The 15,814-nt window shown below is 36.2% G+C and overlaps 1 protein-coding gene across 3 annotated transcripts; it reads left to right on the top strand.

Annotated features, from left to right (window-relative positions):
* Positions 1-3,706: 3,706 nt before the first annotated feature.
* On the top strand, positions 3,707-14,612 carry LOC120069000 (serine/threonine-protein kinase BLUS1-like). Of its 3 annotated transcripts, none has more exons than XM_039020645.1 (21): positions 3,707-4,064; positions 5,418-5,672; positions 5,789-5,913; positions 6,001-6,045; positions 6,798-6,879; positions 6,985-7,053; positions 7,606-7,776; positions 7,848-7,913; positions 8,580-8,648; positions 8,761-8,823; positions 8,922-9,271; positions 10,146-10,282; positions 11,203-11,297; positions 11,364-11,402; positions 11,487-11,543; positions 12,305-12,406; positions 12,528-12,579; positions 12,675-12,730; positions 13,275-13,339; positions 13,448-13,499; positions 14,057-14,612. In XM_039020645.1, exons 1-21 carry the CDS (start codon positions 3,891-3,893, stop codon positions 14,123-14,125), a joined length of 2,193 nt encoding a protein of 730 aa, XP_038876573.1. In that variant the 5' UTR covers positions 3,707-3,890; the 3' UTR covers positions 14,126-14,612. The 3 variants fall into 3 exon arrangements, with proteins under 3 accessions (XP_038876573.1, XP_038876574.1, XP_038876575.1); XM_039020647.1 differs by lacking the exon at positions 3,707-4,064 and adding an exon at positions 4,159-4,795; XM_039020646.1 differs by lacking the exon at positions 11,364-11,402.
* The last annotated feature ends 1,202 nt before the right edge of the window (positions 14,613-15,814 follow it).

Below are 15,814 nucleotides of genomic sequence, written 5' to 3'. Positions count from 1 at the left end.
TGAAATGAGGTAAAGAAAGTAGGAAGATGGAGGAAGAAAATTCTAAGTATTAGAAATACTTAGATCGGTAAGTTTTAGATAAGATAACAAGTAGAAATTTGACTAAGTATGGAAGGCAAAGATAAGTTATGCGTTGGTACCAAGGGTGAACGCATAAGTGGAAGCTTTGATGCGATGGTAAGTAGTCGAAGGCATGCGACCGAAGGAAATGCATTGGCAGTTTGCGATGACGCGGTGCGAGGCATGCGTCGATGGATGGCATACAGCGAAGGAGGCATGAGACGTTGGACACGACAGTGCTATGCGATGGTATGCCGCGATGGGCGCAATGGACGTGGCTGTGCTACACTATACGTCGGTAAGGTACTATGCGTTGATGCTATACGGCCTATGCATTGATGTTATGCGGCTTATGCGTTGATGCTATGCGGCCTATGCGGTAGTAGTACTAAACGATGGGCTAGACAATGAAGTATGTGATGCATGCTGAAGTTATGCTACGAAACGAGGAAGGCTTAACGCATGGTTGATATGATAAGAGATATGTGTGTGCTAGGACATGCGTTGGCTAAGAAGTATGCGACCAAAGGAGGAACGCAAAAGCCTCTAAGTGAGCTATGCGTTAGCTAGAGTGGGCGATGCATTGAGAATGAGGTATGCGGCCATGTGGTCGTAAGCGTTGGCTTGGGAGCTAACCCTTGCGTTGATAGTCAAGAGGGAAAGATCATCTTGGAGATTGATCAACTAAGCCAGCTTTCATACTCAGGTATGACATTATCCTCTAAGGATGAGGTGGCAGCTTGATGTTAAAAGGAGAGCATGCAGCTGTTAGTTTAAAAAAAGAAGCCCGACTTCAAGCAGAAGTTTAGATAAATTCGTTCTGGCAAATGAAGTAATTCCAGAGCCATTCAAACCTGAGTATGTCTAGTTGCTGAGGTTGATATGCCGGACGGAGATTCTAGCAGAATTGAGCTGGAGTATGAAGAATCCGACTAGAGGTCGAATTCTCGGGTAAGTTGGGCCAGTCTTGATAATTTGAGGATTATGGCACAACCATGAGGAATTATGAGCTAAATTTTTAAGATAAGCTTGTTAAGACAATTTAGAAGATATTTGTAGAAGGAAATTTCTTGAGAAAAGTCCTGGAAAATTAGTTATTAAAATTGCAAATTAAATTCAGAATCTTGAGCAAGCAGCTTTAAGGACTTGACAAGGATGATGAGCGCATGCGTTGAAGGTTGAATTGGTGCAAGGATGCGCTGAGAAGCATCAGACCATGTAACCCATATTGAAGCCATAAGCATAAGGTTGCGTTGGAATGATGAGCGCAATCGGACGAATGCATGGGGAATGTGTTGATGTGCCACCAGACGGGCGCATAAGCCGAATGATGGGCGCAATCGGACGAACGCATGAGGCATGCGTCAATGTGCCACCAGACGGGTGCATAAGCCGAGTGATGGTTGCAAAGGTTGCTATGCGATGGGCAGTAGGAGTGAGTGAAGGCTTGGATGCATAAGAGGCTTGAACGCCTAATGCAATGCATGGACACACAAGACATGGACGCATGGTAATGAAATTGTTGCCTAGTCAAGTTAAAGCCTAAGAATTTGGTTAAGTATTCAACACACAGTAAGCATATACATGAAGGGAATTGCCAAAAACTGTGAGTGACTCTAAATGCTTTAAATGTTTTAAGTAAATTGCCAAAGCTTATGAATGTTTAGCAACGCATGTTTACTAAAAGCTATTTATGACAATTATTCTTAAATAGTTATGTAGCAACACATCTCACATTAATGTTATGTTTATGTTATGCTTACAATGACCATGAGGATGCGTTAGTAAGGAATGCGTTTGGGCAACTAAGTCATTAAGAGATAAGAATATGCAAGTAAGTATAAATAGCTCAGGACTAAAGTACACGAAGAAGGTACTGAAGCTTGGACTTAGAATGTGAATAGCTCAGTACTGAAGTACATAGAGAAGGTACTGAAGCTTTGTCCTAGAATTTGAATAGCTCGATACTGAAGTACACGAAGAAGGTATCTGAGCAGTAGTACCTAAGATATGACGGTACTTAAACTAGAATTATACAAATAAATGAAAAGTTGTTATTGGTAGTGTCGAGATCACTCCACTTTAGCTATGGATTGATGTTGAGGGATTGAGTAAAGGTTATCTCTCAACTAAGGATGCAAATTATGATTGTAGGAAGTGAACAGAAAGGGTTCCTTCCTAGTTAAGTAGTGATGCAGTAAAGGATGATAAAGAGTGAGCAAGAGGGCCACTCTAGACTGATAGGCTAAGGCATAGTCCATCAAAGCATAAAAATGCTATATGATGTTGATGATAACATGAATAATAGCCAAGTTTATGTTTCGGTAAAAGCTTTTAGTTTTAATATGAAATTTATGTATGAACGTTATGCTTAAATGTTAGTCACTCATCGGGCTTCTAGCTCATGTTTTCAAATGTTTTCCTTTCAGGTAGCGGTCAGTTTTCAAAAGAGTTCGCTGCTGCTGCTCTGCCACTTAAAGAATCATGTTGAAGGAAGCTTAATTGAAGACCTGTATTAGTTAGTACACATGTGTTTGTCTAGTGACTAGTATACTAGTCGAGGCTCACTAAATTGTAATATTCATGTATGAGCAATGCTGCGAAACCCTATAATATAAATGTGTTAAGTTCTGAGTTAATTTGTTCAGTGTATTGATGATATGTACATTTTAAGGGTTTGGGAATATTTTACAAGTTAGATAAGCAGTAAGTGCCAGCAAAAAGGGTTGGTAACTATTGCAGTCACCACTCCATCTAGGTTAAGAGGATAATCTGGGGCGGGGTGTGATATCAAAGCCCAAAGTTGGTTGTTGGAACTGTCATCGAAGATGGTTGTTGGAGCCTAGATTTCGTTGTCAAAGTTGTCATGGAGGTGGTTGTCAGAGCCCCGTTGGTCGCCAGAGTTTTCATCGGAGGTAGTTGTCGGAGCCCATAGTTAGTTCTCAAAATGTGACAGTGGCCGATGAATGAAGCCATTGAAAACACTAGAAGAAAAGAGAGTTAGTAAAATATCCAACTAACTCCACCAACATTTAAAGTTGGTGGGCCAAACAATGAGTTGGTATATTATACCAACTAAATTCAACTCATTTTTATGAACCAAATATCCCCTAAAAGATTTGCGAGATCTAGGGAGTTATGAAGTTGTGAAATCGTGACTCATGAGACCCACATTGCAAGGAGTTAACAAATCACAAAATCAAACTTGTTGAACTGCCCATAGTGTAAAGAGTTAATAGACATAAAATTGTTGTTTTTAGTAGTGGGATCCACAAACTTGTCAGACCAAACAAGGAGTGGAGTTTATAGCTCCATACTCTCCAATTCATTGACCAGACACCTCCTAAAAGTTTACAGACCAAAACGTTATCTAAATCGATTTTGAAAAACCAACCTAAGTATAGTTTCATTTACACTAGTTATGACATATATTTTCAACCGAAAGATTGAGAGTTTGAATTCCGACCAACACATGTTGAAATTGAAAAAGAAAACCCTAAGAGAGAGAGGATGAGATAGGAAGCAACTATTTAGAATTAGTACTTTGGAAATACTTTGGTTGGCATCACCAATGGGCTGGTTTGGCCTTGGTGGGCCGTGTACACGTCATCACCCTTTTAACTCCTCTCTATTTGCATCTTCCACCCCCAAATAATCTTCTCCCCCTTTCTCTCTCCTTTCTCCCCCTTTCTCTCTCTACCGCTTCAATGGCGGTCAACGACCTGATATTTTATCGCCACACCTCCTAACACCTTCTTCTCACTCATTTTCCCACTCTAAAGTGGTTTTCCGATCAGAGTTCTTTGTGGTTGTCAAATCTTCCTTAGGTTATGGGCATGATGGGGGGAAGACAGAGGACTTACACCGCTAATTCCACTGATTATAAGCTTCTTGAAGAGATTGGTTATGGTGCTAGTGCTACTGTTTTTAGAGCGATCTATACTCCGTCAAATGAAGTTGTCGCCATCAAGTGTTTGGATCTTGATCGCTGCAATAGTAATCTTGTCAGTTTTATTGCTCCTTCTGTTGTTTGTGCTCTGAATTGTTGTTAATTAGCTTAGTTTTTTGTGTTTTTGTAGTTGTTTACTTGACCCTTTGGCTTTGTTTGTTTAAGATCGGGGTTGGGTTGTTATTGATTTAGTTGGTTTGTGTTCATGTGGGGATGGGGATGGAGAGGTGCTTGCTGATGTGCTTAACATCATGATAGTTTGGTACCTTTTACTTATTAAATTTTCTTTCATCCTCTTTCTGATGTCGGATTTGTTAAATTTCCGTAGTTTTGATCTTTTATAATTGTTGGTGAAATTTCGGGGATATGAGTATAATTGTCGAAGACAACCTTTGTGGTTTCCCTTGAGGTTAGATTATGCGTACATACTGAAGTGACTTCAGCATAGCTGTTTCTCGGTTCCATTGTTTTTGCGTTTGATTCGCTACACTGGCAAGCGAGGAACGGATGCCTAATTTTTGTTTTAACGAATATTTAACTAGAAATTTGTACTTTTCAAGTCAGAAAGTTTGAACCTTTGAACTAGATCGAGATGAAGATTACTGCAGAAAATGTAGGCCGTGAATGTGGGATATAAATGACGATCAAGAAAAGCTCGGGATGAGCAATATCTCCATTTTTTTATTGGGAGGTTCAGGAACGGAGTGATTTTAGCATGGGGTTGGGGGTGGAGATATGCCGAACGCTGCCTTATTTATTGGCTGAGCCTGAAAGAAATCCTAGATGGTAGGAACCTAGTAAATACGTGTTATGTCAATACCATATTAAGTAGAACAAACCAATTTCCTTATAAATGGTTACTATATTTTCTGCTATTTTAAAATGAAAAAAGTTACAGAAATTTCCCCTAGCTTCTTCAACTTTGTTCATAAGATTAGTATTTTTGGTACAAATAACATAAAAAAGAAAAAAAAGAAAAGAAAAAAGAAAAGACAGGAAATGGGCTCCTATTATCTGCCTGGAACCCAGGTATATTCAATAACCTTCCCAAGTTTTTCCCAAAGTGACTAGACAATAGAGTGGGTAATGCACTGATAGGTGGTCTTCGTTCCCATAGAAGTTCCTTATATACACTCCAGCCCCTCTCTATGCATGCGTGCGCGAAAGAGGAGTTTTAACAAAAAGAAAAGTACAAGAAAGAAGTGATTAGCAGTCTAGTTCACAAACAAAATTTTTTATGAAAACCACACTTGGTCCAAGAGGGTCCCTTAAAGTTTTTAGCACTCACTATAATATGTTAACTTTTTGTTTTAATCTTTAAATGCTGACTCAGTTCTTTTGCTCGATACGATAACAACATTAAGTTAGTGACCCTTAATCATGTCTTAAGTATCTTCTGTTTTGACAGGATGATATACGTAGGGAGGCTCAAACAATGAGTTTGATAGATCATCCAAACCTTGTAAGGGCTTATTGTTCATTTGTTGTTGAACGAAACCTTTGGGTTGTCATGCCATTCATGGCAGAGGGTTCTTGTTTGCACCTAATGAAGACAGCATACTCAGATGGCTTTGAAGAGGTTGCTATTGGTTCTATCCTGAAAGAGACTCTTAAAGCTTTGGAGTACCTTCATCGCCAAGGACACATACATCGGGATGTGAAGGTCTAGTTACTTCTTTCACACTAATTCTTGGTTTTGTCCCCCTTTCCCCCTCAAGTGTAACCATTTAATAATGAGAAGGCTCTTATTTTATTATTTTTTAATATTTGTTTTTGCAGGCTGGAAATATACTACTTGATAGTAATGGGTCTGTGAAGCTTGCTGATTTTGGTGTTTCAGCTTGCATGTTTGATACAGGTGATAGACAGCGCTCCAGAAATACCTTTGTGGGAACCCCATGCTGGTAAGATTTATCTTTTTTAGAGAATACTTTTCAACCTTCTCATGTTTTTTATAACAACCAAATTTGACCAATTTAACTTTTTCTTAGGATGGCACCAGAGGTATTGCAGCCAGGAACGGGATATAATTCCAAGTGAGTTTGTTTGATATAGACTTCAGATCAAATATTATCATACAATCTCTAGGTTTACTTTCACAATGACAATAGTTTTTTTTTGGTTTCATCTTTCATGTTGGTGAGGACATACTATAGAGTTCTAGATCCAATCTTCAGGGTTTGGGCATGAAATGCTGTTTATTTCACTTTCAGCTATTACATGCTTCCCCAATTCCCATTGTGGGAAGTAGTTATATTTGAAGTTATTAGTGTGTGTGTGAAGAAACAAAGTTTATTAATAAAACGAAAAATTACAGCCAACCTATGTTTACCTTCTCCCATGGCACTGTCAGAGCATGTTTGGTATTTAAGAACAAAATTTGCAACTTGAAATGTGATGCCTGGAATAGAACGAACTTGGTTGGTATTTATGAATGAGAATTTTAAAATGATCATTTGTTTATTGCCGGAAATATAACAATATTTTTATTTAGAAAATTATTTGCATAAAGGTAAATCAGATTTTTTACCAATGTTGAGCACATTACCTATAATAAATTTGAAATGAATTATTTGTTACTATAAAATGAATGATTAACATCAAATGAATCCATTAAACCAATTGGTTTTTGTTTTAATTATTTTTGGTTTGTTTACTTTTGGATGCCAATGCTCAATAATAACATGGGTATAGGATGCCCATTTCTTCTCCCTTGACCGTGGAGAACCAAATTCTCCCAAAGAATGTAGGAAGGCCTCTCATTGATTCCTTTCATCATTATGTGCAGGGCTGATATTTGGTCCTTTGGTATTACAGCTTTGGAGTTGGCTCATGGTCATGCACCATTTTCAAAATATCCTCCAATGAAGGCATGTTGACATGTACATAACTGAGCTTTATTCATGATATTTGTATTTCCACATCTGACCGTTTCATTTCATTCTTCGTCCCCTTCGCCCTTGTTTTCTTAATAGGTGCTTCTTATGACCATACAAAATGCTCCTCCTGGGCTGGATTATGATAGAGACAAACGGTTCTCTAAGGTATAAGTGTTTCGTTGGTTTTTTTTTTTCCCTTCATGGATGAAGTTACTGAATGATTACTATGCAAAATACTGTTATATATTGATGACAAGTTTATTCCTACAAAGAAATGTTGCTTTGGTTTGAATATATTTCCCCTATATGTTTTATCGAGCTTGGGATTGTGCTGGCCAGTTTTAGGTAGGGTTCCCATCCCAGTGATGTCAACATTTCTAATGTTGCCCTAGTTAACTACTGTGTTCTAAAGCTTAAGCATTTGTTGAGGGTCTAAAACTTGAGATCAAACCCAGCCCATAAACAAATTTTTGTTTTTATCTCCGTCTTTTGTAGCTTTGATTCATCTCATATTTATATGTACCTAGTCTGGTTTTCAGCTAACTGTTTATTGTTTATATGCTCCTTGAAGTCGCTAATTGCTTGATTTTTCATTGAATGGAAATTCTGCATATTACATATTAAAAGGTTAAAAGGTCGCTAGACCAAATCCATGAATTGTACTTTGTAAATATTTATTAGATGTATTCTAATTAGAGGATTTCCAGTTGTAATCAGTCTTTTAAAGAAATGGTTGCAATGTGCCTGGTGAAAGATCAAACCAAGAGGCCAACAGCTGAGAAACTTTTAAAGCACTCCTTTTTCAAGAATGCTAAGCCTCCAGAGGTTTCTTTGAAGAAACTATTTGCTAACTTGCCTCCTCTTTCACATCGTGTAAAGGACCTGCAGGTGACCTCTCTGCTGCTTTACAACACATATGTCATGGTTTCGTTAATCTGATGGGTTATCTGATTTTGCAGCTTAAAGATGCTGCCCAGCTAGCCTTAAAGAAAATGCCTTCAGCAGAGCAAGAAGCATTATCACAGGTTGGAAATATTTCTTAAAGTCATTTATCCACTCTTGTTCTCGTTCTCGTTCTTCTTCTTTTATATATATCGGTTCAGTACTTCTTGTTCAAGTCATTTTATAGTACCTGTTGTCCATGAATAATATTTGGTGAGGTCTTTCTTCTCATATTTAACTCAAGAAGTCTGTCCTAAATAATTGGGTTTTTGCAAGGTCTTATAGAAAGTGTTGACTTGTCTCTGCAAGAAAATTGAAGGACCCTTATTATCTCTCTTTTGTTTGTACATGATCTGATGTAGCCTAAGAGATAAAAGAACAATTCTCTCTAAGAATCAAATGAAAATCTTTATTATCAATTAAAAATTACCAATACAAGAAGATAATTTCTGTGTTTATATGGAATTGGAAAGCAAACTAATTGTAATCCTAATTAATCAAAGAAACTAATCTTGATTATAATAAACCAAGGAAACTAATCCTAATTTTAATCAATCATGGAAACTAATCCTAATCGTGATTTCTTGGTCTATTTGTTTCTACCTATACATCAAAAAAAAATCTCCATTTTATGAAGAAAAAGGGGAGGATTTTTTTCTTCTTTTTCTTTTGTTTACACCGTGCACATTTTTTTTCTTCTTTTCTTTGAACTCTTCTTTACTGGGTGTGTCGTATCTTGCTTTCACCAGAGTGAGTACCAGCGAGGAGTTAGTGCATGGAACTTTGATGTTGAGGATTTGAAAGCCCAAGCTTCCCTGGTAAGTGTCAAGTTTTCCTTGCTGCACTTTTGACCATAGTATTTAACTTGACTATGTTACTGTTCTTTAGTCAGAATCTGATTCTATCCTTAATTTTTATATGTATGAATAGGTGAATGATGATATGGCAGAGATGAAGGAAGAGGAGGAGAGTATAAATTCTTGTGGTGTTAAGGTTTAGAGTTTTGCTAACTCGAATTTTTTTCCTCCCACAAGTTCATTAAATATTCAACCGGTTTTGATGTGCTCATTTGTAGTCTTTGTAATTGTCAGGATGCCTACTGTCCTCAATCTAGTTTGAGGAATTTCAATTCATACAATGAATCATCTCAGGAAGAATATGGAGTAGGGGCAAGTGGTCAGGGATTGTCACAAGTAGAGTGCTTGAGCAAAAAGGGAAACTTTATGGAAACTGATATGCTGAAAGCGGGGTTGCAAGAAAAAACTGGATGGAAGAGAAATGGAACTAGCACCGAAGCAGAAGCATCTACCTCTGGCCAAGACATTGTACAAGGCAAGGCCAAAACCCAAATGCCAAAAGGTCGTCAAACTCAAAGCGGTCCACTTCTACCTGGCATTGTGCTCAGTCATTCTTTATCAGAAAGAGTGCGAGGCTCTGAGAGGTTTGTACTTTTTCATGGTTTCATATTCATAAGTCTCATCATTTGCTGGATTGTTTCTTGAGATGATGCTAGTATGTGGGAGTTATGTTATACACTCCTGTACAACACCTTATTTCTATCTCTCATTGCATGAAAAAGAATTTACTTCCACTTATTGAATATTTTTGTGCTGAAGGGCTTGTATGGATTGATTAGAGAAAAAAATGTTCTTGAAAACAATTTATTTAAACTCATTTGATTAAAAGTGATTAAAATACACTTTGAAAGTGTTTCAAAATTAAACATTTGATAAGTTAAATCGAACATATCCGAAGTAAATTTGGATTTAATCTAACTTTCAATTTGAAGAAAGAAAAATGTCTGCAAGCCTTTTTACTTTCTTGTATTTTTTTTAATTACCTGAAATAACTTTCATCGAGGAAAAATGAAACAATACAAAGGTTTACAAAAAGACAATCCCTCAAAAGGAAACCCTATTCAAGAGGGCTTGAATTGTGCATAATAGATCCTGTAGTTCAATGTTGTCCCTTCCTCCTATGTATCAGCCGCACATCCCTCCTTCCAGTTCCAACCCAATTAACCTATGTGGATAACGGCATTAAAAGGGGGTGGAAGATCTAATCTGTGACATATTGATCGGTTACTAGACCTTGGAGTACAATTGGAGTTCAAGAAACGAGAAAGTTTGGGTGTAGTAATGAGATTATTTAATTTTTTAACTGTAGTTATTCACCTGATAATCCAGATCAAAGCCTGGGTGGAACAAGAAGGCATTGAAGAACCACCATTTACTTGAATCATGCAGCTATTTAGTTTTAGCTGGTTAATGCTATGACGGTTGCAATGATATTTTTGTGCCATTGCTGATTGTTAGGTTTGATTCTGAAATTCAACCATCTGCTGAAAAAAATCGTCGAGAAGCACGGCAAGCTCCAAGCTTCAGTGGTCCACTAATGCTGCCAAACCGCGCCTCGGCAAACAGCCTATCGGCTCCCATAAAATCTTCTGGAGGTAATGATGTCATAGCTTTTAAGTAGTAGCTGTGTTCAAGATCTCATTTTAATTTTTAATTGATACTCAATGTCAAATCACATTTATTTAATCCAATTTTTTATTGCGGCATAAAGAAAGAGAATTTTTTTGGCTAACAAGCATCCAACTGATTCATTGATGAAATCATTTTGTAGTCAACAAACTGTTTTGGGGCCCAATCAGTCAAAAGTATAGCATGGCTTGCATCTTCGTCTCACCTAGCATACAAATCTGACTTCTATGTACTTTAATCTTGTTATAGATAATACAATGAATCTTACTTTTATATGTAATGGAAATAATATCTCACCTTCTTTTACTTTGATAATTTGAATTTCTTATGAGAAACTGGTTTACATCTTCATCATTTTGCCTTATGTTCTTTTTTATGAATTTTTTTTTTGACATTGTGCTGTCTCTTTCAGCAATCAGCATAATTTTTTTGTTATCTGATTAGCTTTGTTTTAACCTGAATTGATTTGGATTTGTTATTGATATAATACACACATGTAGAGGTTCTTTGGTTGATGGTAGTTGGTAGAAGACCTTTCATACGGTGAGCAAGGGATCTCGCCTGTGTGGAAGATTGCTGCTTGTCATGCTTTAACTACAACATTGCTTCAGTGATTGATGCATCTTATGTTTTTTTTAATGGTGTTTATTAAATGGTAGAAATTGGTTTTATACAGAAAATGTCATTACTCGATTTGTTAAGCTCATTATCGGAGCATGGCTATCTAATTATTTGAATTCTAACTGCAAGAATGTTTAAAATGGTAAACTGACTTCAGTGTCTTGCTCAAACCTCCAGCATTTGAGATTTGCATGATGGTGGCCAAATTGTGTTTCCTGCTTGTGAGTTTTTTCGGCTGTAATCTTTTTTATTCATCTTGTAACAGGGTTTAGAGATTCAATGGATGACAAATCCAAAGCTAATCTTGTGCAAATTAAGGGACGTTTTTCAGTGACGTCAGAGAACCTAGATCTCGTAAAGGTAAGGCTATACAATTATTTAATTTCATATGCAAGCTGACTGAAACTAACTTGAAAGCTGGCTTAGGATATTCCATTGAGCACGGTTTCACGTCGCTCTTCACAGGTTCGTTATCATTCTTTGCTTATGACCATTTGTGGGCTAGTTGATGTCTACTTTCTGAGTTCTGTTACTTTGATATGTGTTCAGAACTCTCCTCTACGAAAGTCAGCTAGTGTTGGTGATTGGATATTCGATTCCAAGCAGGTTCGTAAGATATCCCCATTTTCTTTTGTCTCTTTATGATTACTAGAATTCAAAAGTTCTTTTAGACAAATTATTTTATATTATATTATGGTCTATGAGTACATACATCGATGCATTTATTCCTTGGAAAATTGTTTATATAAATCTTTTTTCCCCTTGCTTTCTTGTTGGTTGCTTTGGTGACCTGCCACTTGGCATATAAGCATCATTTAATATCTAGTACTTGTAAGAGGGATATTCGTTTGATGATCGGGGAGTTCCTCCTCCATCCGCTTTTCAAAGAGAAAGGCTGCTTTCTTTAGCTAGCGGGTTTGTGCACATTACTGTGGGATCTTTGGGGGAGAGAAACAACAGGGTGTTTCATGGTGTGGAGAGAGACCATATTGAGGTTTGGTCTTTTGTGAGGTTTCATGTTTCTCTTTGGGCTTCGGTTTCGAAGACCTTTTGTAATTATTCTCTTGTCAACATTTTACTTAGTTGGGAATCCTTTATCTAAGGGTTTTTGTGGGCTTGGTCTTTTTGTATTCCCTTGTATTATTTCATTTTTTTCTCAATGATAGCAGTTGTTTCTATTAAAAAACACATTTAATATTTAGTAATTGGAGTGTGTTTGGTCGTTTGATTTAAAGGGGGAAAAAACTTTATTTTGTATGCTTCCTATATGAATCACAATCAGCTATAGGTGGAGTTACGTTTCCATGAGAGTCATTGAATAAAATTAACATTTGTCCATCTCTGTGATATCATTTTTCTGTTTTCAGTCTGTCAGTCAACCCCCTAAGGAGGCTTGCAACATCAACGTGCCTACATCAGTTCTTCTGCCTCATCTTCAGAATCTTTTCCATCAGACCTCAATTCAACAGGTAAAGTAACATTAAGACTTTGGTTGACTTTTGTAACTCGGTCTCCTAAATTAATCCTGGCACCAAGGAATTTTTTAGTCAAATTCAGTCGTTAAGAAATTGGCTTTTATATTGATTTCAGGATCTTATAGCGAACTTGTTGAATAGCTTACAAACAGCAGACGTGGTTGATGGTAAGTAAAAAAGGATTTATTGGATGACTGACATATTATGTTATATGGGTTTTTTGCCTAACGTGTGAGATATTATTTTCCCTCTAAAATACTAGCTACTCAAAATGGAAAGTTGCCTCCATTGCCTCGAAGCTCGGAGAATAATGGAAGTGTAAGTGCAATCAATATACAATTTTTATATCTTCAATTATGTACTCGCCTACTTGGTTCTTCTACCTTCTTGCCCACGTGGTTGTGTTATATGATTGGTGGAAACAGTTGCTCTAACGATCTTAACTGATCAAGATCAGTTGTCTGTCTTCCTAGATAATTTGGCCCAATATTCTAATTTATATAAATGTCTCTATCTGGATTTTCATAAATTCATTATTAAATTCTGTTTGAATTGGTTGAATATTATGTGGTGCGACTTGGGGATGCTAGTATGTGACAGTTTTTAGCAATTTAATAAGTTACATTCATATGCTTTTATAAATGTGACAACTGACAACCTCAATTCGGTTATACAACTGCAAAAATGAAAATGAAATTTGTAAAACCAGGACTTTTAACTGAAATTTATCTCCTCATGTTCTTAGCTCAGAATCAGATTATCAATTTACTGTCTTTCATTGGAATCTGATGCAATGCAAGTAGTTAGGTGTGGGTATGAAAAGCCTCACCCTTCTGATATGTAGAGATCCTCTTTCTGGCAGGCTGAAACAGCGGCGGTTGAGAGAGAGCGTTTACTGCTTCGGAAAGTCTCTGAACTTCAAGCTCGGTGGGTTTGGTTTTCTAGAATTTTGTTATACCAATTTTTCCAGATTTTCCTTGAACCGACAAAATTTTATAGTTGCATATATTTCACTGACCCTCGTTTTCTTTCCAGAATGACGCATTTGACTTATGAATTGACCGCTGAAAAGTTGAAATACATTCAAGTGAGTTGTTCTAAGCTTTTACTTTCCCTACAATTGACGTAACTAGCATTTTTTCCTTTTTTTTTTTAACAAACGGTCATTTTGATGAGTTCAAAACCGTAGTTGGAAATTCGGGGTACTTAAGGGTATGTTCGGAGGTGCTTTTGAAATGGTTAAAGTCATTTAATCAAAGTGCAATATAATATATATATATATATATATATAATGTTTATATCTTGTCCTTGGTGAGGTTCTCTATTTCTCTTTGGGCTTTGATTTCAAAGACTTTTTGTACATTTTCTCTAGGTAGTAGCATCTTAGTTGGAAATCTTTCTTTAGAGGGGTTTTTGTGGGTTTGGTTTTTCTAGATGTATACTACCATTTCTTCATAAGGGTTTTTGAGGGTTTGGTTTTTTTTATGCCCTTGTATTCTTTCATTTTTTCTCCATGAAAGTAGTTATATCTATATATAAATGGACTTTGAACGATTCAAATATTAAATTTGATAAAAATAATTTTTAAAATCACTTCTAAACATGCCTTTAGGCTTCCACTGACGCTCAATTTTGAGCTTACAGTTACAAGAGCAGTTCAACTCGGCATATGGTCAGGAAGAAAACGAGATCAAGAGGGAAGAAAATGTATGATAAGGCACGGCCCACCGTGCTACGATTACTGTAAAGTACGTGCACTATATACATCTGGGAGAGAAATAATTATGCAGTAAATTGTTATTGGACATTCAAGTCTTTGGAGAATGTCTATTGTTGGCATGTTAATAGCTCTGTTGTTGAGGCAAAGCCAGCAACCATTTTTCTCAATCTCCCATCGCCATCTTCATTTGGTTCCTTCAGAGTTGAGATCCTGAGTGGCAATCAGCTCCATAAACTTCCATTTTCCTCAGTAAGCCGCTCAAATTTTATCTTACTATTGTCTGGATGGCCGTGAGATGGAAAAAGAAGGTAAAAAAAGCAAAAAAAGAAAGCCCTTAGAAAAAGCTTTGTTTGTGAAATCGGCCACCTACATTTATATTTATTTGTTCATATGTAATAATAATGAAATATTATTATTTTATGCCTAAGGACCCAAAACAAGAAGCTTGCAAAAGCAGGCTGAGTTGGGGCTTTTTTCTCCTCCTTTACCGCCCCCGCCCCCCTTCCTTTCTGTTTTTATGTCAACCACCTATGCCCCTCTTATCTGTTTTTGAGATTATCAAAAGTGGTTGTTTTATACAAGGAAAGAAAAGTTTAGAGAGCACACATCCCAACAATAATGTTAGATTTAAAATGGTTCATGATGAGCATATCCTCCATGGTGTTGAACACTATTTGCTCTTGCATTTTGGTCCAGGTGTGTATTAGTTCTCTCCCCCAGGATTTTAAGAACTTATACCTTAGAACCTCTCCAAATTCAAGCTGTTCGTTACGAATTTGACCTTCAAATCAATAGTAAACTATCAAGAGAGCCTTCTCAACTATTCTCCAACTTGGATTTGAGTTGGTGAAACTAAAAAATGATCTTAATCAAGAGAGGGAGGACAGAATAATTTTCTGCAGAAAAATTTTGATGTTCAGCATGTATCCTCATCTTTCAATTCAAAATTGAAGCTTTTTATGTATCTAATACATGCATGCACTAAGTCAATATGTTGACATCAAAGTCCAACTATCTCAACCAATTTCCAATTTTTAATTGATTTTTTCTCAAAAAACAATTAGCAAATTTAATTTTAATTTAATTAAATTATACAAATTTTAATTTAATTAATTTAAATCAAATTCAATTTTCTAAATTGAATTTCTTAATATGAAATTGATTTATTTTAATTAATTAATTAAACAATAATTTAATATCAAATATTATATTAATTAAACATCTATATCATACATGAATCCTATTCATGTAATTAATATTTAAATCTCTCTGATCTCGTTAATTATGTCGAATATAATTATTCAAATCCTAATTTAAAATTGAACGATTCAAATTTAAATCTTAATTTAAAAAATAAATATTTCAAATTTAATTCTAGAATTGGATTTTGAATGATTCAAATTTTCTCAATATACTAATCTTAGATTAACCAGCTAGTAGAGGGACCTTATGGACCTACAGATCACGAGTTCCAACGATTTGATATTAATTGGCTAAACTCTTTAGACATCAATATTTATTAACTATCGAGACACACTACTATAGTTCAGTGGTTATAATTCATTGGTTACACTCTTCTCATTGTAGATATATTTCTGTCACTTTATTTAACCATAATCAGTAAGTCGATCTTTCACAGGTTGTTCGTAATCACGACTAGGTCAAATGTTGTTTTTACCCCT

This window comes from Benincasa hispida, unplaced genomic scaffold (genome assembly GCF_009727055.1).
Source record: "Benincasa hispida cultivar B227 unplaced genomic scaffold, ASM972705v1 Contig179, whole genome shotgun sequence".
In the NCBI taxonomy this organism is placed as follows: Eukaryota; Viridiplantae; Streptophyta; class Magnoliopsida; order Cucurbitales; family Cucurbitaceae; genus Benincasa; species Benincasa hispida.
Note: the sequence above shows the minus strand (reverse complement) of the source record. Positions and strands in the feature narration are given on the sequence as shown.

What these genes read in the sequence shown, in the direction of transcription:
- LOC120069000 (XM_039020645.1), top strand. Translation starts at nt 3,891, where the DNA reads ATGGGCATGATGGGGGGAAGACAGAGGACTTACACCGCTAATTCCACT. An exon ending in ACATACATCGGGATGTGAAG is followed by an intron (nt 5,673 to 5,788) that starts GTCTAGTTACTT and finishes TTGTTTTTGCAG; the next exon opens with GCTGGAAATATACTACTTGA. An exon ending in GCTCGGAGAATAATGGAAGT is followed by an intron (nt 12,731 to 13,274) that starts GTAAGTGCAATC and finishes TCTTTCTGGCAG; the next exon opens with GCTGAAACAGCGGCGGTTGA.